Raw genomic sequence first — 20,934 nt, forward strand, 5'->3', positions numbered from 1 at the left:
AGAGTTCTGATGTCAAAAATAATTTTTTAAGATTCTTGTTTTATTTCTTATCCACTTCATTCTTAGGAACTCATGTGGTCTCTATTCATCTGCCTTCTCACCCTCACCCTAAAGAAGCAGAACCAAAATTTTTGCAATCAAGTTCATACTAATTTCTTGCAATTGTCTGTTGTGAATGTAAAATGTATTAATAGAAGCTACTGAGTAATATATAATTTCTGTGTTTTTTTTTTAGCTATCAAGTGGGAATCCTGTATATGAAAAATACTATAGACAGGTAACTTTTTTTTACTTTCTTACATTGAATATAAAATGTATTGTCAGCTGTTCACGTATGCATGTAAATTAACTGCCAACTTCTTTCTAGGTACATTTTAGGACATTTAATCTTTGGCAAAACAGGAAGGCAGAAAGCAGGAGGGAGGGGCCAACGTTAATTACTGCCAATGACCATGCCTCAGTGACCCATGTACTTTCCACTAGGTCCACTTCAACACTGGTATGCTGAGAAACACACTTCCAGCACATGAACCCTTGGGGGATATGCCCAAGCCATTTCAAACCATAGCAGCCATCTTTCACCCATGTTACATGTAAATTCGGGTGAATTTCTCTTGTCTTGAGGTTTCCTGCATTTGCTAAGGTTCCTAGGTTGGCAGTAAGTGAGTTTGCTTTACTACCTGTGAGTTTGGAATCACACAAACCAAATAGAAAACCAGTTTTGTTTAGAAGGACGTTGTATAGTTTTCTTATAAGTCAATCCTTAATCTTTAATAGTAGTGTTTTCGATCTGAATAAAGGGAATCAGTCTCAAGTATGGCCCAGTCTCAAGTATGGCCCTATGTTATATAGCTTATTTATTTATAAGCTAATAAATAGAAAAAGATGATCAAACTTATGCAATAATCATATTGCCTTAAAAAGTAAAACATGCATTTAAAAACTCATTCAGTTTATAAAAGCAGAGCCTTCTAAATTGAGGTTGAGATCTAAAAGGAAAATAGAACATTGGAGTAGCTATTTGGTCTAGTGGTTAAGATGCCCGAATTCCACATGTCTGGGTAGATCCCATCTTTTCTCCCTTTCCAGCTTCCCACTTATGCAGATCCCAAGAGGCAGAAGGTATATGACTCAAGTAATTGGGTCCCTGCACCTATCTGAGAGGTCTCGATGGAGTTTCTGACTCCTGATTTTGGCCCCCAGTCTCCGGCTGGCAATGGGCCAGGCCAGGTTGTTGGGCGCTTTTATTAACTATACCAACACATGGGAGCTCTTTTTGTTCCCTCCCGTCCTTTCCCTCTCCCGCCACCCCCCCCCGCCCAAAACCTTAAAATCTATTAAAAATAATTATCAACAGCCAACAGTCTTCTAAGTAAATAACCATAATTACATTTTAATTAAATTTTCCTCAACAGGTCGTTCAGTTTTGTGTAATTAATTCCTGTTTGGCTGGATCTTGAGTCAGCAGTCTGCTTTCATGAAGTACTTCTGCTTTTGCACTGAAGAGAGTCCTTGAAGTTCTGACAATCTACGAGTACAGTCTGAAAATAGTTTAAGTGAAATCAACTTAGCCTTTACCACAAAAGCCAATTTTGTTAAGCTTTATATTTTGCTTGAAAGGCAGAGTTAGAAGAAGAAGGAGAGACAAATCTTCCTTCTGCTAGGAATGACTGGGGTCGGGTAGGCCGAAGCTGGGAGTCATGAGATGTTCCAAGTCTCCCAAATGGGTGCAGGGGCACAACTATTTGGACCAAACTCTGCTGCTTTTCTAGGCACCTTAGCAGGAACCAGGATTGGAAGTGGATCTGCTAGGTCACAGACGGGTCCATACGGGATGCCAGCATCTGAGGTGGTGGCTTTATGCATTATGTATAGCAACAGCCCTAAACCCTATTTTCTGAAGTAATAATATCGCTGAGGCTATGAGATGGTCCTTTCAAGAAACTGTGAGCCTTTTTTCTTAGAGGCAAATTCTAGCCTGGAGCTTAAGGCAGAGCCTGGTAGACTTGCATCAGAGTACAACAGAAGCTATAGGTGGAAGAGAAAATGACTGTATAATTTATTAACAAAAGAATAGAATGTAGTCAAATTCTTTGTTGCAGTGCAGTACATAAAATTGATGACTGTTTCCCTCAGTTCCTCTCTGTTTAGGTTATACTTTATAGGGGTATTCTTTTTCTGTCCTGGTCAGGGAATGAACAAAGAGAAGGAGTTCTGGAGGATTCTAGAAGTAGATTTCCTAATCTTTTCAAGACTTCCTGTTTACCCCAAACTTGAAGGATGAAGCAGTTAGTTTTTGTTGAGTGCCTGATTTATCCCATGGTCTAATACTTGAAAGAAAGGTTTCTCTTTTGATTCTTTTCTGGGACTGAACTGTCTGGAATGCTTTATGTATGTTTACAGTAAACCTGACCTTTAGACTCGAAAAATAGTCATTTCACAAATACCCTAGTTTCCCTAGTCTTTTTAAGACTTTTTGAAATTTACTTTTCATTTTTATAAAAAGAGCTTCAGGAAGTCTTTGCAAAAATTAATCATTTTTTTAAAGTTTTAATTTGTTCTTAATGACCTTGTTCTGTCTTAAAGTTAAGTTCCCATCAGTTAAAATGATATTTCCTTTAATGTGTTTTAGGAACTTAAATGTTTAAGGCTTTTTTGAAACTTATTATGAAATCACTGTTGTCTTTAGAGCTGACATTGCTTTGATTTTAAGTGTTGTAATTTCAAAAAGCAGCTATAAAAACAAAATTTGATGATGTTAGAAGGAAGAGAACATATGCCACTGTTCCCATTTGTCAAAAAGATCTTTCCAGGAAATACTTCCCTTTTTTTCTTGTTGGCATTTAAGTTTGTTGGACTTTAAAAGACAAGTATAGAGTATTTGGAGTCAGAAGATAGGTGCTGATGTTGCTGATTTAGTTTCACTTCCTCTGAGCTTCAGTTTCCTGATTTCTGTAGTGGGTATGATTAAAAATCTAAGTCTCCAGGACTGTCTAGGTGGTAATCGGCTCTTAGGGCTTTCCATATATTCCTCGGTCCTTGTTAACCAAAGGATTCCTGTTTTGAAAAAGCCAGTTCTCAAATGACAGGGATAGAATGCTGGGAAAGAGCAGTGACATTTCCTTTCTGTGTTTGTGTCAGCTTATGTCTTTCCTTTTCAGGTTGATACTGGCAATACTGGAAGAGTGTTGGCTTCTGATGCTGCTGTTTTCCTGAAAAAGTCGGGACTTCCAGACTTGATACTTGGCAAGGTGATATTTGTCCATTGTAGTAATAAAAATGAACTAAATGGAAATTCAAAGAGGAGACCATCAAGAAACTTACAGTTTAGTCATCCAAGCAGTTACAGTAATGGAATGCAGGGACTTTGTGCTGTGGTGGTTTTACCCTCTGAAAGAGTAGGGTGCTTTTCAGATTTTTAAAAACAGATTAATTTCTGGTAGGATAAAATGAGGAAGTAATAGAACATTTGGATATCGTGGAGAGACACAGTGATGACTGGGAACCTTGGCACCCACTTAGAGTTAGCTCTGTCCCTATTTCCTCTTTGTAACTGTCTCTGTTCAATATGTGGTGAATAGAGTGGGGGTTGGGAGGCTTTGGCAAGAGCAGGGAGAGGTGGAAAGCCCCCTCAAATCCTTATACAGGATACTGATATTCAGAGTCCTCAAGAACGGTGCCGTCTAATTTCACAAACATTAACCACTTCAATTTTCTCACAGAAAAAAATATTAATAAGCATCTAAAATCAGGGTATTATTTTCTAGTAAAAAGAGCATTGAATTCAATTAAAACCTGCGTTCCTGAAAGTATTTGACAAAAATGAGAACCTGAGTTTCAGTTCTTAGCCTGATGCTTTGACAAGTCTTGTGCCAAAACGTTTTACCTTTTTGGGCTTTCTTTGGGATGAGTTACACTAAAAGTGGATTTTAAGATTTCTTTGTATTCTGAATTCTGTCATTCATATGTCTTAGAGCATAAATTTATACATTGCAGTGATTTTATTTTGCTGTAAGATGAATTTTAAGATTTGGATTGATACTTTTTCTTCTAAATTTCAGATTTGGGATTTAGCTGACACAGATGGCAAAGGGATCCTGAACAAGCAAGTAAGATTCATATTCAAATGAAATTTTTGGGGGGGTGATTGTCAACTTAAAACACATAGACCATTTTCATATTTTTAAGCTAAAAGTTGCCTTTTTTTTTTTTAACCAACATTAAAGTTTTACAAGGGCAAGTGTCATAATAATGAAAAGATTTCCAGACCTTAAAGAACAAATTCCTCAAGGTTGGTGTTGGTTTGGTGGTATTGTTGTAAAGTTTTTCTTTTAGAGAACCTTTGCTGTTAGGGTCCGCATGGTTGTAAGCCAAAGTGAATTTTATTTAGATGATATTTGTCAGTACTTTGAAAGGAAGCTCTGCCTAGATGAAATAAGTCAATCACAAAAAGAGAAATACCGTATGTTCTCTCTAATGTAAGGAATCCATCATGCAAATTGGAATGTATAATGGTGAAGTAATGGAGACTGCCATATCCAGAAGTGAAGACACAATGCAACATGCATCTCTGCTTCCAAACAAAAGATGGACTCCCAACAGAAGTGTTGGACATATCTAGACCATGGGATGATGGACTGTCTGATACTGTCTGTACCAGCAGTGTTGGGGCACACTTAAATAGCAGACTGATGGAACTGTAACTCCTTATGAAGAGTTGTGACATGGGAAAAATCAATTAGGGGGTGGAAAATAGGGGGAGGGGAATCCCAGACTATACAGAATTGTGCAATAAATTTCAAAAGTAAAAATAAAAAAAAAAAGAAAGAAAGAAAGGAAGGAAGGAAGCTCTGGGCTAACCAGACCTGAGTGTTCTGGTCTAGTTCTCACCTCTGACATCCAAACCAAAAAATGTTTTAGATGCCAGAAGTAAACTCCAGACAGGAATACAAGGATGTGATTATGGCCAGTGGTGTTTAACATCATTAATGCACTTTGATGTTTTGTTTGTTGAGAATGGATTTCCGAGTTATAAAAGGACTTGGAAAAATCAGATGAATGTTGGAATATCCAGGCTGTTAACTGGGATTGTAGGATTTGATTGAAGTCACCAGGTAGAAGGTGATTAGGTACATCAGAGGCAAAGGAAACCTAAATTCATATAGGCAGATGCTGTGTATTCAGTCAGCAAATACTTGTTGTGTATCTCTCATGAGCCAGGTTTTACAAACAGATGAACATAACAGATGTCATCTCTCAATGGTGTTCACATTTAATACATTCTTCGCTGATGTTCCTAGACTTTGGATGTTGAGTTTGAGTTTTCTTTGTTCTATGCAAGTGGCTGGATTTGTGGGTCTACAGTTACTTTGATTTTTCATGAGATGCATAAATTTTTGAGTTATTTGAAAGAAAAGTCACTACTTAATGTTTGTTTTTTCCATGTTCCCAACATGACCTTAGGCGTTTTCGTTCTACAGTGTAATTTTTATTTTGTTGCTCATAGTGCATTGCAGGATAGATACCACTTCCCTTTTCATGGAAGAATTTTATTTAACTTGGCCATCGCTTCACAATTTTTAGGAGCAGTGCTAGAATTTAGCACAGAATCATTTCACTTCGGGGCCCATTCTTAATGATGATGAGTAATTGAGTTTCACATCGAGTGAGAAATGAAAGGGTCTGTGTTGGGCTGCTTAGAATGACAGCATTTAAAGGTTAGAGGAGGAATGGACTCTTCACAAGAGACCCCAAAGGTCAGAGCAGAACTGGGAGAGCTTTATGAAGCATGTTTATCAGGAGAGCCCCAGGGAGGATGCAAGAGGATGAGCAGGACGCAGGTTTGCTATTTAAGAAGAGGCTACTGTAGTTGGTAAGTAGGAGCTGTGTGTGACATAGGCAGTGGTTCCTTTAGCTTTGAGACTTGATGGCATATTGCACAGAAGCTTATGGACTGAATGAGACAGGTTATCTTAAAATAACATCTTTTAAAGAAATTTATGTGTAAATGCAAAGAATTACAAAGCAGAGAGCCTAAGAAGAGTGTGAGAGTAGAGGATTTCAGTTCATTATGTCAGCCGTTGTAATAGGATATTGAAAAACTAGAAATATTACAGCTTTCTTTTAGACCGAATTCTGACCCAGAATAACTGAACACCAATTGCTTCAGATTCTTTGCAATTATTTGTTAAGTTTTTGACCAAAACTTGAAGGGTCAAAAATCTAAGAACCTTTGAGAGAGGCTAATATTTTGAATTCAAACAATTATATAATTGCTTCAGATATTGTAGTTATTTTCTGTAGTTATTCTGAAATAATGTGAATAATTGCTCCGGTTTTAAAAATGCTTTCACAATCCTGAGATGACCTTTTAAAAAAGTTTTTTTTTTTTTTTTTTTTTTTTACAAATCATATTTTTTTTTTATTTTATTTTATTTTTTTTTATTATTTTTTCATTGGAAAGGCAGATATACAGAGAGGAGAGACAGAGAGGAAGAGCTTCCATCCGATGTTTCACTCCCCAAGTGAGCGCAACGGGTCGATGCTACGCCGATCCGAAGCCAGGAGACTCTTCTGGGTCTCCCACGCGGGTGCAGGTTCCCAAAGCTTTGGGCCGTCCTCGACTGCTTTCCCAGGCCACAAGCAGGGAGCTGGAAGGGAAGCGGGGCTGCCGGGATTAGAACCGGCGCCCATATGAGATCCCGGGCGTGCAAGGCGAGGACCTTAACCACTTGCGCCACCGCGCCGGGCCCAAGTATTTATTTTTTATTTGTTTATTTATTTGAAAGGTGGGTTTACAGAAAGAGGGAGAAGCAATTTTCACATTAGTTCATTTCCCAAATGGCTGCCAAAACCAGGGCTCGGCCAGGCCAAAGCCAGCGGCTTCTTTGGATTCTCTCACTGATGGCAGTGGTCCAAGCACCTGGGCCATTTCCCACTGCTTTCCATGACCGAGAAGAGGGATCATTAGTGGAGTAGCAGGGCTTGAACTGGCACCCATATGGAATGCAGCGGCTTTATCCACTGTAGCTCCCTGTGATCAGCTCGTGAGATCAGCTCCCTGTGTAGCTCACTGCGATCAGCAATGTTAATGTTTAGCTATTATTTCCTTTTGAGCTTTTTTCAAAAAAATTTTTTTTCTCTAAATGAGAAAATTAGAAACATTTCTTAATATCTTTAAGTATTCTTTAATATGTGTATTCTGTATGGTTTTTAGTATTGGTAAAAATTTTTCTGTCTTAAACTATTATTTGCTATTTATAGTACTAGGAATAGCTTTGTGTATAGGTAGCTTCTAAGTTTTAAAGTAACACATCTTTTGAAAGATGTGCTATTAATATTTATTGCTAAATAAAAGCTCTGGAGTAATTGTAAATTGTTTATATTTTCAGAATATGGGTGTATTTAGGTAAGTAGGTAGGCAGGCAGATGGATAGACAGATGGACAGACGACTGGGTAAGCTGAGAATGCTCATGATGTTTATGCTTTTATTTCTAGGAATTCTTTGTTGCTTTGCGTCTTGTGGCCTGTGCCCAGAATGGATTGGAGGTTTCACTGAGTAGCTTGAACCTCACTGTTCCTCCGCCAAGATTTGTAAGAAAGCCTTTAGATTTAAATTGTATTTTACTTTAAAAAATGATGCCACGTAATTTGAAAATCAAAATTAACATAATTTTTAAAGTTTTTAGCTTGTATCACTTATATGATTTTCTTACTCAGTGACTGCTACAATTTTTAATTTCAATTTTTCATGTATCCTTCTAGTATCATTACATGCAAACTAAAAATAGAAATACTTATTTCTTCATTTACATTAATTGTGTTATACATGTGGTTTTTAAAAAAGGGATTTATTTATTTTCATTTGAAAGGCAAAAAGAGGAGGGACACAGAGAGAGGTATCTTCCATCATCTAGTTCACTCCCTGAAGTTGGCTGCAATAGCCCAGAGCTAGGCCAGTCCAGAGTCAAAGCCGGGAGATTTATTTGGGTCTTCCTTGTGGGTACAGGGACCTAAGAACTTTAGCCATCCATTGCTGTTTTCTTAGGCTGTAAACTGGTAGATGGATCAGAGTGGAAGCAGCTAGGACACAAACTGGAGACTACATGGGATGCTAACACTGCTGTCAAAGGCTTAGCCTACTACACTATGATGCTGCTTCCCACGTGAATTTTGTTAAAAAATAAATAAATAAAAAAGGAAAGGAAGGAAGGAAGGAAGGAACGAAAGAAGGAAAGAAGGAAGGAAGGGAAAAGAAAAATCTGTTCCTCTTATTAAAAGAAAAAAAAAGAATTATTTGTTTCAACAGCAAATTTAGGCAGGGATAAGAGAAAGAGAGAAAGATCTTCCATACACTGGTTCATTCCCCATATAGTCACAAGCTGGACCAGGCTGAAACCAGGAGCCAAGAACTCCATCTTGGTCTCATATGTGGGTACAGGGGTACCCATTTTTCTGCTAGTTTCTCAGGCTGTTAGCAGTGAGCTGGATTGCAAGTGGAAGAATCAGGACTGAACTATTGCCCATATGGAATACCAGCACTATAGACACAGCAGCTTTATGTACTAAGCCACTCTGCTGGCTCTGTATAATATTTAATTTTGTACCCTTTTAAAAATAATGTTTTAAAGATCTTTATCATCACATAAAATATTTCTTTGTTTAACTACACAGTATTGTATTATCATAATTATTTCGCATTGATAGGGTTTAGCTTATTTCTAGTTTTTCATCATAAAAATTGATGGTTGATTGATTCCTTATGGGTGCAATGGCCAGAGCTGGGACCAGTCTGAACTAGGAGCTTCTTCTAATTCTCCCACTAGGATGCCCAAACACTTGTACCCATCTTCTGTTTTTCTCAGACCATTAACAGAGAGCTGAAATAGAAGTGAAGCAGCTGGATCATGAACCTGTGCTCACATGTGATTCTGGTGTCACGGGTGATGACTGTGTCTGTTACAGGATGCCAGCCCCACCTTTGTAATCTCCATGTGTCTTATCAGCCTGTCTCCCATAGTGTTTTTTCTAGTTCATACTTTCACCAGCAATTACTTATGTAAGCATATGTTTCCCTACATTTTTTTTTCCCTGCTGGCATACAGTTATCAAACTTTTCAGATCCTTGTCAGTTTTAGTAGGTGTCACATGGAAGGTTAAGTATAATTTTAATTTGTCCTTTTCATTTTATGGATATTCTAATGCTTATTAGCAATTGTTGCTTTTATATGAATGTCTGTTTATAGCTTTTGTCCATTTTTCTTGAGTCCTTTCTTCCCTTCATTTAGATTTATTTATTTATTTATTTATTTATTAAAGGTAGAATGGCAGAGAGGAGAAAAAAGAGAGATATTGTCCATCTGCTGTTCCACTCCTCACATACCTCCAGCAGCTGGTGATAGGCCAGCCTGAAGCCAAGAGGTGTATCCTGGTCTTCCACATGAGTGGCAGGAACCCAAGTACTTGAGTCATCGTCTTTTGCCTCCTAGCCACATTAGCAGGAAGCTGGACTCAGAATAGGACCTTGATGTAGAATTCAGGGACTCTGAACAGCAGTTTAACTTACTGACCACAACACCTTCTTACTGTACTATTAGAAAATTTTCCTAGGGTGCAAATTTGGCCTAGTGTTAAAGTGTTACTTGATATACGCCTGTATCACATTTCCAGGTTCATGGGCTCCAAATCCCAGCTCTGCTGTCCATTCCAGCCCCCTGCTAATATGTTCCCTGTGAGGCAGCAGGATGGTGTAGGTAGTTGAGCCCCTGCTACCCATGGGAGAGACCTGGATTAAGTTCTGGACTCCTGGCTTTTCCCTGACTCTGCCTTAACTTCTGTGAACTTTGGGAGATTGAACCAGTAGAGGGGACATCTCTGCCTGTCCCTGTTTGACTCTGGCTTTAAAGTTAGTAAGTAAAAAGATTTTGGAAAGATTTCTCAGATATATTCTTCTATCTCTTTGATCAAATAAAGATAATAACTTGGACATGCTGTTGATAGGGGTTAAATACTTATAACTTAAGAGATGACATATTGATTTATTTTCTCACTCTACTTTTCTTAATAATCTTGGCAGGGGGAAGTCATCAGTTACCAGGATTCTAAATATATTTTTTTTACATTCAGATATCTTTATCTTGAATTCAATTGTTGTGGGATTATCTAATGTAGTACTTACTTGATTTAGTTGGTGTGCAACAACTATTTATGTTGCTAACACAATGAAAATGTTTTATATCATTAGGGCTTTGGTGAAGGTCGGCTTAGTGTAAAACAAGTATCTTTTGTGTGCTGATAATTTTTGCGCCAATATGTTTAAATCCAAAGACTATTTTTATTTTATTGCCTAGTGTTGTGGGAATTTCACTTATTCATGTACTGTTCTTTACTTTGTAGCATGATGCCAGTAGTCCTTTGCGAATCAGTGGAGCCTCTGCCACTGAGCTCCCATGGGCTGTGAAAGTAAGTAAGCGTTAGCTGTTCTGTCTTGCCTCTTACCTGCCTGTATCATTCTCTGCTTCCAAAAGAAATTGCAATCGACCTTAGACTCATAGGGATGTTCAAGGATATCAAGAGAAATACTGGTACTGGAAATCTGTGAGGAGACTTTTTGGCTAATAGCAATTAGACTATTACTAATAGTCTAATTAAGTCTATTTTAATAGTCTAATTACTGCCTGTTATAGTGGAAAGAAAAAATGGTGATGTCATGATCATTTTGAAACCCAAATACTTGATGAACAACTAATTTACCTCACTGGTGTTATTTGTTGCTTGACTGGTTTAACTGGGTATTCTCTTTATGGCTCTAAAACGAACAATTTTTTTAAAAAAGATTTATTTATTTTTATTGCAAAGTCAGATATACAGAGAGGAGGAGAGACAGAGAGGAAGATCTTCTATCCAATGATTCACTCCCCACGTGAGCGCAACAGCCGGTGCTGTGCCGATCCAAAGCTGGGAACCAGGAACCTCTTCCAGGTCTCCCACATGGGTGCAGGGTCCCAAAGCTTTGGGCTGTCCTCGACTGCTTTCCCAGGCCACAAGCAGGGAGCTGGATGGGAAGTGGAGCTGCCGGGATTAGAATAGGTGCTCATATGCGATCCTGGCACGTTCAAGGTGAGGACTTTAGCTACTAGGCTACACTGCCAGGCGCTAAAATGAACAATTCTTAGTAAAACCTTTTTTGAAGTTGAAAAGTTTACATTACACTTATTTGGAGGCTGTATGAAAAATATAACATATCAAATAAACTTTGATAAATGTTAACTGTTTTTGAGCTTTTGATTTTTTTCTTTTGTATTGTAGCCTGAAGATAAGGTCAAATATGATGCAATTTTTGATAGTTTAATCCCAGTCAATGGATTTCTGTCTGGTGATAAAGTGAAACCAGTGCTGCTCAACTCCAAGTTACCTGTGGATATCCTTGGAAGAGTAAGATGCTGTTAAATCCTAAATGTGATTTTGGTTTATTTATATGTATGTATCTAAATTATGTATTCATATTTATTTATGTGTGTATATATCAAAGGTACTTATCAAAGAAAATATAATTTTGAAGTTGTGTTCTTGTAGAATTTTCTCTTCTGACTTAATATATAAAATCATTGGCAGTTTATTTCTATATTTGTTACTTGTAAAATATGAACTATTAAAATTAATTATTGTATGTACATACATTTATATATGTATGTTCATTTTAAATGCCATTTCCTGTGTTTTTCACACAGTTTTTTTCCTATTGTATTGTTAGTGTGAGATTTCTTCCCTAAAAATAGAATCTTGGTATTTTTATAACCTTTTAGTCACTTCTCAGTGCGTTTAAGATAACATCCGAATTTGTTGATCAGGTGCTTGCTTAGCTCTAGCGTTGTCTTCCTTCCCCCAGGGAGTCCATGTGATGAAAGACTGTTAATCTGTGTTAATTATATATTTTTTTAAAGGTTTGGGAATTGAGTGATATTGACCATGATGGAATGCTTGACAGAGATGAGTTTGCAGTTGTAAGTAATCCACATGCCCTCAAAATCTTTTATGTGTGTGTATCTGTGTGTGGATGTGTGTGTGTGTGTGTGTGTGTGTACACAAGGAACTCAATGTTTCTTTTAAAAGAACTGATTTGTGCACAGGAGAGCTAAAAGCTATTTAGACAGGAAAAAACTTTACTCATCTTTTTTGTGTAACTGCTCTCTTTCTTACCACTTTCATTTTTTCTTATATTCATTCTTTTTTTGTCTTTTTTCTTGTTTTTTTTTTTCAGCCTTGGCAACTCCCCTTTTTGTTGCAGTTGGACTTCCCCTTAACTCATTGTGCAGCAGTTTGTTTTTTTTTTTTAATGTTTTTATTCAGCTTGAAGAGCTGAATAAAATCTAAGGATTGCATTTTATCTATAGCAGTGTTTTCATATCTCTTTCAGTTTCTTTGAGACATCAATGTAGGACAGACCGGGGTGTCCTACTTTGGTTATAATTTTTTTTTGAAAGAATAGCTGGAACAAGAAAAAAATCCAGAGGCCTCTTGAACTTCATTTTGTTTCATTTTTAGGAGGGATATAGGCTTTCATGTCTCTTTCATAATGGGCCTTGTCCAAGCCTTTGCTATGGTATATTTTCTTATTTTCTCTTTCTATGGCAAATATTATTTTTTATGTCTTCAAGAATTTAAAAAGCCCTAAGAGCTGTGTACTTTTCCTTGCTCCTCCCAGCAAGTTTGCACAAATAATGTCTGTTACAGCGTTCATCTTCATGCTTCTTAGTACTTCCTTTGCCCATCCATGTTTAGTTGTTTTTTCCTCAGCAAAACACAGACTTGCCATTGCTTGTCCAGCTCTCCCTTGCCCCAGTGCTGTCTTTAAGGAGCTGAATGTTCTACAGTGGTTCTTGAGTGTCTTAATGATTTTCTCATGACAAGATTTTGCCTTTTAGTTCATGCTGAGGAAGATTATATTTCTAATAGATTATTAGTTTGCACATTTAAATTTTGGATTTATACAGTTAAATATTGGATAAATGAACAGTGGAAACGTGTTTTTACATATTTGGGGATTCATTGGTTGAAATGATGGGACATATCCCCTCACAATGGTAGCAAGGATTTCCAGTTGTGAATCAGGGATTTGATAAATATGGGATACTTTGGGAAAGGGATATAGTGAAGAATTCTGGCTGATAATAGACTTCGAGGAATATATGTCTTGGGATAATTAAAGATGCTGACTGGTACTGTCTTCTATATCCCAGTTTGTCTTCTGTATCCTATAGCTTCTGCAATGGAGAAATTTTTTCTAAAATGCATTTCTCAATGTATTCTTTCAGTTTCACTTCATTTCTGAAGGCAGAGGAACTTTGACACTCTATCTATAGACATGTTATTTTAGTAACAAATAATTTATTCCAAATAGAATATTTTTATCTCTTGCCCAAAGCTTAAAGGAAACTGTTGTGAACTCTGGAGTAGTAAATCTATGACTTCTGTTACTCTTTTATTTGGAAACATTTTCACAATTTATGTTTATTTTTATTTTGTTAAGGAATTAGCTATTTCTTTGACTTTGCAACAAATTTAAATTATTCTTTAATCTCTTCTGGGTTTGTGGTTACACTATTCTGTCATTCCAAATCTCATCTTTGGCCCTTCTAATTTTTTTTTGTTTAATCTGATTTTATGTAGTTTATGGATTTTTGTTTTTCAAAACCCATCTTTTGGGGATTAGCATGAAACATGGCAGGTAAACCACCTCTTGGGTTACTCATATCCTGTGTTGAAGTCTCTGGATTTGAGTCCTGGCTATTTCTGATTCCAGTTTCCTGCAAGTGCATACCATGAAAGGTCTGTGATAACTCAGCTAAGCTCCCTACTACCCATAAATTGAATTATGGGTTCCTAGTTTCTTTGGCCTGGTCCAGCTTTTTGGGGGGAAATAAACAACCAAATGGAACATGTATGACCAGTAACTCCCCGCCCACCTTTTATTCTTTCTTTTAAAAATTATAAATAGATAAATAAAACTTAAAAAAAAAAACCTTTCTACTGTTTTGGCCTTTTATTTCATCTCTTATTTTAATTACTTCTTTTCATTCTTTTCAGTTTCTCTTGACTTACTGTGTTGTTCTTTGTTAAAACTTTCTTGAAAATGAATACTAAGTTCTTTTTTTATTATTATTATCAATAATACCAAAATCAATTAAAGAATGTTTTTCCCTAAACACAAGTTTAGCTGGGTTTCACTGACCTCAGACCAATATTTTCTTCCTCTCACTATTTTTAAAAGATAATCTTTCAGCTTGGATATCTGAATGTTTCTTAACTGTAAAGTGATTAAATTAGCTTGTTTTGTTTTTTCATTTTAGATTTTCATATAGTGTTTTAACTTAGTTGGATGATAAGGGTCTCTAGATCTTGGAGAATGAGTTTTAATGAAGAATTTTGGTAATTGACTTTGAAACATTCTCAAATTCTACAGATAAACAGTCATAAAAGATTTTTGTGTTGAAATACAGTGGTCCAAATCTTTTTGTTAGTAAGATGTAGTGAGAATATTTTTTGTAAAGACAAAAATTTTAAATTTCAAAGGAGTGTTTGTGTTAGTACAGTTAGAATAGCTGGTGAATAGTATTATTTTCATTTGATAAATAGTATATTCTAACGTAAATGAATAAAAGCTTGTCTTTTGTACTCTGCAGCCTTTTCTCTGATGCCTTTTTTTTTTTTGGTGACACCTTTTTTTGAATTTATTTGTTATTTATTGGAAAGTCAGATTTACAAAAAGATCTTCCATCTAATAGTTCACACTCCACAAGTGGCCACAATGGCTGCAACTGAACCAAATCAAAGCAGGAGCCAGGAGCTCTTCTGGGTCTCCCACGTGGTTGCAGGGTCGCCAAGGCTTTGGGCTGTCCTCAGCTGTTTTCCCTGGCCACAAGGAAGGAGCTGGATGGGAAGCGTGACTGTTGGGATACAAACTGTTACGCATATGGAATCCTGGCGTGTGTAAGGCGAGGACCTTAGCCACTAGGCTACTGCACTGAGCCCTTATTTTGAAATTATTAACCAGTTTGTTTCTCCCTTTTTTAAAAAAAAATTATTTATTTTAATTGGAAAGGCAGATATACCCAGAGGAAGACAGAGAGGAAGATCTTTGGTCTGTTGATTCACTCCCCAGGTGGCCGCAACGGCTGGGGCTGAGCCTGCCCAAAGCCAGGAGCCAGGAGCTTCTTCCAGGTCTCCCAAGTGGATGTAAGGTCCTGAGGCTTTGGGTTATCCTCAGAGGCTTTCCCAGGCCACAAGCAGCAAGCTGGATGGGAAGTGGGGCTGCTGGGATTAGATCCCAGCGCCTGCAAGACGAGGACTTTAGCTGCTAGGCTATTGTGCGGAGCCTGCCCGTTTGTTTGTTTAGTTTTATATTGTGAGGTGATTTTGTTTTAATTGGAGTACAGGAAGCTAGAAATTCTAACTTACAGGACTTCCATTGCCATGTGTACCTTTAATGAATGGCCCTGTTTCTTTTTGAGTATAAATTCTTTTCATATTCTTATTCCTGAAGCCCGAAGTTGACAGAGATCTAGCATCTGCGATCTCTGGGAGCCTTTTGAGGGATGTTAGTTTGTGTCAGGCTTTATCATGACTTGGATGCTTTGCCACAGTTAATGTGAGTTTTAGGAATTTGTGTTTATGTATGACACAAAAATAAAATGGGTTTTAAAAATTGTAGCTGTCTTTTTGTGGGTTTAAGAAATATTTGTGATTATCAGTATTCTATTTTATCATTGGTGAATTAGCCTTGTATTGAATAGTTGGAAATACTATGTTTTATTTCTTACCCACTTAGTTTAATTGAAAGTTTCTAGTGACACATTAAGGGTACATTTTGCCAAGAGGATAGATTTCCTCTCTGATAAATGTCAGTTTGAAAACACAAAATGTGTATAAAATGATAGTATTGTGCCATTGAACCAAGGCGATTGATTCGTGCTCATGTTTAAGTTGTTTGTTATCCTTGTGAAGTTCTATAACTGTGCATCCAGCTTTGTGGATGATTTTGATGGCTCCTAAAAATTGAGAAATACTGTCTAAAAAGATGGAGAGTGGAAAGTCAGAGAAACAAGCAGTAACTGACTGCAGCAGGAAAACCTCATCCTCTCTTTCTCTGCGATGCCTTTGTAAAGTTAAACTTTTTTTCATGACTTTTTACTTTGAAATCATCAAAATATATACTCAGTAGCTTCTTAATTCAGTATCTGTAAGTACATTTGATAGTACATTTTAGTTTGAAAAGTATTACCAAGTAGATTTTATTTTTAATATGGTACAACGACTGATTTAGTTATTTTTGTTTCAATATCACACACTTGAGTAGGATAAATTATAATGTAATAATAAAAATGCAACCCTGCAGTATTAAGAGTATTCTATTTACTTACTTTGTTTTATTTTGTGGATTTTTCTTCAGTTTTGTCAAGGAAACTATTTTCAAGGCAATATGAAATTAATATTCTTTTTTAACTTTTAAAAAATGTGTTGTCTCTTGGCAGCAGATGGCTAACATTGCGTTTTTGCTTCTAATGTCCATTTTTCCAGGAAATGACTCCCATCTGCGGCAGTGAGAGGGCTGACCTTTTAACGTGTGTGCTGGTCACTTCTCTTAACTCAGTGCCAATCTCATGGTATTACGCATGATATTACGTATACTAAGAATTGTGTGTTGGCCAGATTGTGTTTTTTTGGAGTTTGGAGCCAATTGGAGATAGAAAGTTGATGTCCTTCTAAATTCTATAACTGAATTCTTGTAGGCTGGCTATTGAGTGGGGATTGGAGAGTTCTTGGTTTTGGACAAGATGGTTAGGTGTGGTCTCTGGGCCAGCAGCATCAGCTTCAACTGGGAACCTGCTGCAAGTGCAGATTCTCTGGCCTAACTTTAACTCCTTTGATTCCAAAATTCTGACTTCAGGGCACAGAAATTTGTGTGTTATCACACTGACTAAGTAATTCTGGTGCCAGTTAAATTCTGAGTACCAATATGTGAAGGTTATCTTCATCTGTTACAAAGAAAGACATAGCATATTGTAAAATTACAGGTATGCTAATAATGATCAAATCTGGAAAAAGAACTTTATACCCAGAAAACCTTTTATTTAAAAAATCTTTTTTTGTCACTTCTTAATAATATTGTACTGGGCAAGATGCTTAGCATTTCTGAATCTCAGTTTCTTTATGTTTTAAAGATTTCTTTTATTTGGGGCTGGTGGTGTGGCTCAGTGAATTAAGCCACCACCTGTGGTGCCACATCCAATATAGGTACAGGTTTGAGGTCTAGTTACTCCACTTCCGACAAAACTGCTTGCTAATACACCTGTGAAAGCAACAGAGGATGGTCCAAAGCCTTGGACTCCTGAACCCAAGCGGGAGACTTGGATGAAGCTCCTGTCTTTGGCCCAGCCCAGCCTCAGCCATTATAACTATTGGAGGAATAAATCAGCAGATGGAAGATCTCTTTGTGTCTCTGTTTTGCTGATTCTGTAACTGCCTTTTCCAAAAAAAAAGAAAGTTACTGAAAGAGACAGAGATCTGTCCACTTATTCTCCTCTTTACCTTTGTAAGTTCTTGCCCAGGACCCTTGAGACAAAATGTAGATTTATAAGGAAAACATGGAATTTGATTAACACATGTATTTTGTAAGTATATGGAAGACAACTCAGGGGGAATTAACACTCAACTAGAAGGCTTAAAAACCAGGTTATAGTCCATCTTCAACAAAGAATGCAGTTTTTTAGACAAATGACATGATAAAGGATCTTAAGTTGGCAGAGGCCACATTTGTGGGAAGGTGAATATATGGAAAAAGTAATGGTGAACACATTTCTTTGGTCCCATCTACAAGACTCTAAGCTTCTGGGGAGCAATTATTGTATCCTCTTGTGGGGAGGGGAAACAAACATCTTTATAAATGTAATCTCCTGCTTTTTAGGCAAATAATGGTAGGGCAGAGAGCTTATCTTGTATCTGCTACCTTTCAGTTGCCTTCAGCGAAAATAAATCTTAGAACAAAGGGCATGTTTTGGGGTGCCATTTTCTAGTACCCCTAAACTTTCACTAACAAAGTGTGACACTGTCTGTTTTCCTGCTGTTTAGCTAGCAAAAGTGTGTTACGAGGTTGGCTTTTGTCAGTTATGTGGAAATGATATTTTGGGATACTTGTAGTTTTCTTATGAGTGAAATAGGTATAATTTTATATGATAAAGTTAGCTCACTTATTCTGTTTACTTTTCTGTAAAACAGTTGCTCATATTGTGTCCATTTTTCTATTGGAATTTGACTTTTCTTCTGTTATTTTTTTGGAGCTCTTCATAATTAAAGATACTGTTTACCACCCCAAAGTGTCATTAACCATTGACATTGCAAGATCTTAGATGAAGAATGGGCATCTGAGTTTTTGCTGCTCAGGTTATCTTTCTAAAATTACTTTGCTTTTATTTCCTTTCCCTTTCTCTTCCATCCATCCTGGTATCTTTTCTTCTTTTCTCCCAGCCTGAGTTTTTTAATAAAAAGATTTGAAACAGCATGAACACAATATGTTATTGTACAATGAGAAACTCACTGGGTGAATGTTTTTAAATGACATACGTGTGTGACCCTGGTTCATCTGTTTTGAAGGCCATGTTTCTGGTATACTGCGCACTGGAGAAGGAACCTGTGCCAATGACCTTGCCTGCAGCCCTGGTGCCACCATCTAAGAGAAAAACGGTCAGTATGTCAGGCTCTATGCTGGCCCCTCATTCAGCATCAGCCAAGGAATCTTACCACTCTTTACAACCTGTAGGCATTTTACCTGCCAAATCACCGTTAAGACAGGTATAGAATTATCAGTGTTAAAGGATTTTTTTTAAAACAAAATGCATGGCATTTTAATAGTTGATGATTGATAAGGACAGAAGGAGCAATCGAAAGGATCAAAGATTTAGAGCTCCCTCTGTTTGAGCATGCATCATATTGATGTTCCGGGAGACAAATATTAACTGCATTTCTTAGCGTTAGGTCATGTGGATATTTCATTGACTGCCTTGATCCACCTGCAGTTGAATTTGGATGTGAAATATGCTACATGCTAACAAAACACACTTGCCCTGACATTATTAATCATTATTTTTGTCCAATCTATAGCTAACTCTTGATTCTTTGGGATCGAAACGTATAATTCTGGGTTTTCCAAGTGCCGTTTTTTCTTGTCCAACTATTGAGTGAAGAATGATAATGTGAGGATATGCAAATCTGCAACTTGGATATTGTTAAGAATGCTGTATAAAACTAAAACATGAAAATAGAGAATTAGCTGAATATTTTGTTTATTCAGATTCTCTACCTATATTAATGTAGGCTTTCACAGATCAAGAGTTCGCTATCTTTGAATTTGGTCATTACTTACAAAAAAGTGAGTGTGTGTACCTAAATACAATCCTAATTGTCCTGTTTTTTGCTCTATTGTTTTGTCCTTATTACAGCATTGTGAGTGAGACATCATAGAAGTGGTACTGTGTTGTTAGTAGGGAGGAAGTTGTGCCAAATATTGTCATGAGTTGAAATAGTAACACTCAGAGTTAGCTTCGTTTTGGCAGAAATCGTTTTTGTTTTTGTTTTTGTTTTTTCCCCTTGTAGTGGGTTGTATCTCCTGTGGAAAAGGCTAAATATGATGAAATCTTCCTGAAAACTGATAAGGATATGGATGGATTTGTGTCTGGATTGGAGGTCCGTGAGATCTTCCTGAAAACAGGTTTACCTTCTACCTTACTAGCCCATATTTGGTAAGACTTTAATTTACAATGCTTTATTACATTTTTATTTCAGAACTCTGTATAGAAAAATTTAAATCATAAGAAGTCTTGTTAGTAGTGGACAAAAGTTTGGGAGTTTGATACCTGAAATTTTGTAAGATTGACAGTATCTATTAATTGCTGTTAGAATGTTCAAATGAAGCATCTGTTTGTATTTATCAGTTGAATTGAAAGTTTTAAGGCACAATCCAAATATCTGAGATTTGAGAAACAGTTATTTAACATTATAAAATCATTTCTTCAAGACATAGGCCATATAAGTCTATGAGGTACATGTATATTTTTACACTGTACATAAAGATATATGTTTGATCCTTACAAAGATAAAGCTTGGTATCTTTAATGAATTTTACACTGAGATAATATATTTGAAAACATTTTGTACTTTTCCTGTACACAATCAAATATTTTGTGCTTTTTCTGTTACCAATCAAGTTAAGTATAACAAAGGTCCTCTTGAGGTAGCCAACAGCCAAGGCTGAGCAACATAGCTGTAGAGAAAGGACAGAGGAAGGAGTGTGATGGATCTGCCTTAAAGGAAGCAAGGATTGAAGACTGAGAAAGATTAAGAATGCACAACTAATAATAACTATCCCTCTGTGGTGCTACACTGAATACTAAGCTGAGTAAATGGCCACTGTCACACAAACAAAAGCCTGGAGAGGTTTACATTTTGACTGAGGCCACAAGCAGAATAAGTAGAAAATCTGGAATGCAAGGCCTCTGTGGTACTGTGACTTGGAAGTCCTTTCTGTAGGCAACACTGGCTTCCAGTGGAAGGTTTCAAATAAAATCTGTTTTTAAACAAATTAGGACTTTAGAAAACGGGGCTTTAAAAGGAAAATAGAACAAGACATTTGCTGTTTCTCTGCAAGTGACTTTGTAAAGCTTTCCAGATTGCTGCCTTCTCTTCACATGTGATCTCCATTTGCAGCTGTTGTTTCTGCCTTGACTTGGTGATCCTTGTACCTCCTAATCCAAGGCGTGCAGGAAAGAAGCTGAAGTGGAAATTTTTACGTGCTTTTAGAACCACTGTGGTGCTATCAGCAAGCCAGGTTTCATCTTGAATGAGTCATGTTAAAATTTGGGGAGTAGTAAATGTTGGGAGTC

At 36.9% G+C, this 20,934-nt stretch overlaps 1 protein-coding gene across 2 annotated transcripts in view; it reads left to right on the forward strand.

Moving 5' to 3' along the window:
* Positions 1–20,934, forward strand: part of EPS15 (epidermal growth factor receptor pathway substrate 15) — a 139,515-nt gene that overhangs the window by 41,888 nt on the left and 76,693 nt on the right. For both annotated transcript variants that reach the window (XM_040978559.1, XM_040978560.1), the window contains exons 2-10: positions 236–277; positions 3,162–3,251; positions 4,062–4,109; positions 7,499–7,594; positions 10,397–10,462; positions 11,309–11,434; positions 11,944–12,003; positions 18,650–18,739; positions 19,649–19,794. In XM_040978559.1, the coding sequence (XP_040834493.1) occupies positions 236–277; positions 3,162–3,251; positions 4,062–4,109; positions 7,499–7,594; positions 10,397–10,462; positions 11,309–11,434; positions 11,944–12,003; positions 18,650–18,739; positions 19,649–19,794 (764 nt within the window). The remainder of the gene's footprint in view (positions 1–235; positions 278–3,161; positions 3,252–4,061; positions 4,110–7,498; positions 7,595–10,396; positions 10,463–11,308; positions 11,435–11,943; positions 12,004–18,649; positions 18,740–19,648; positions 19,795–20,934) is intronic.

This window comes from Ochotona curzoniae, unplaced genomic scaffold (genome assembly GCF_017591425.1).
Source record: "Ochotona curzoniae isolate NIBS_2020 unplaced genomic scaffold, NIBS_Ocur_1.0 contig_291, whole genome shotgun sequence".
In the NCBI taxonomy this organism is placed as follows: domain Eukaryota; kingdom Metazoa; phylum Chordata; class Mammalia; order Lagomorpha; family Ochotonidae; genus Ochotona; species Ochotona curzoniae.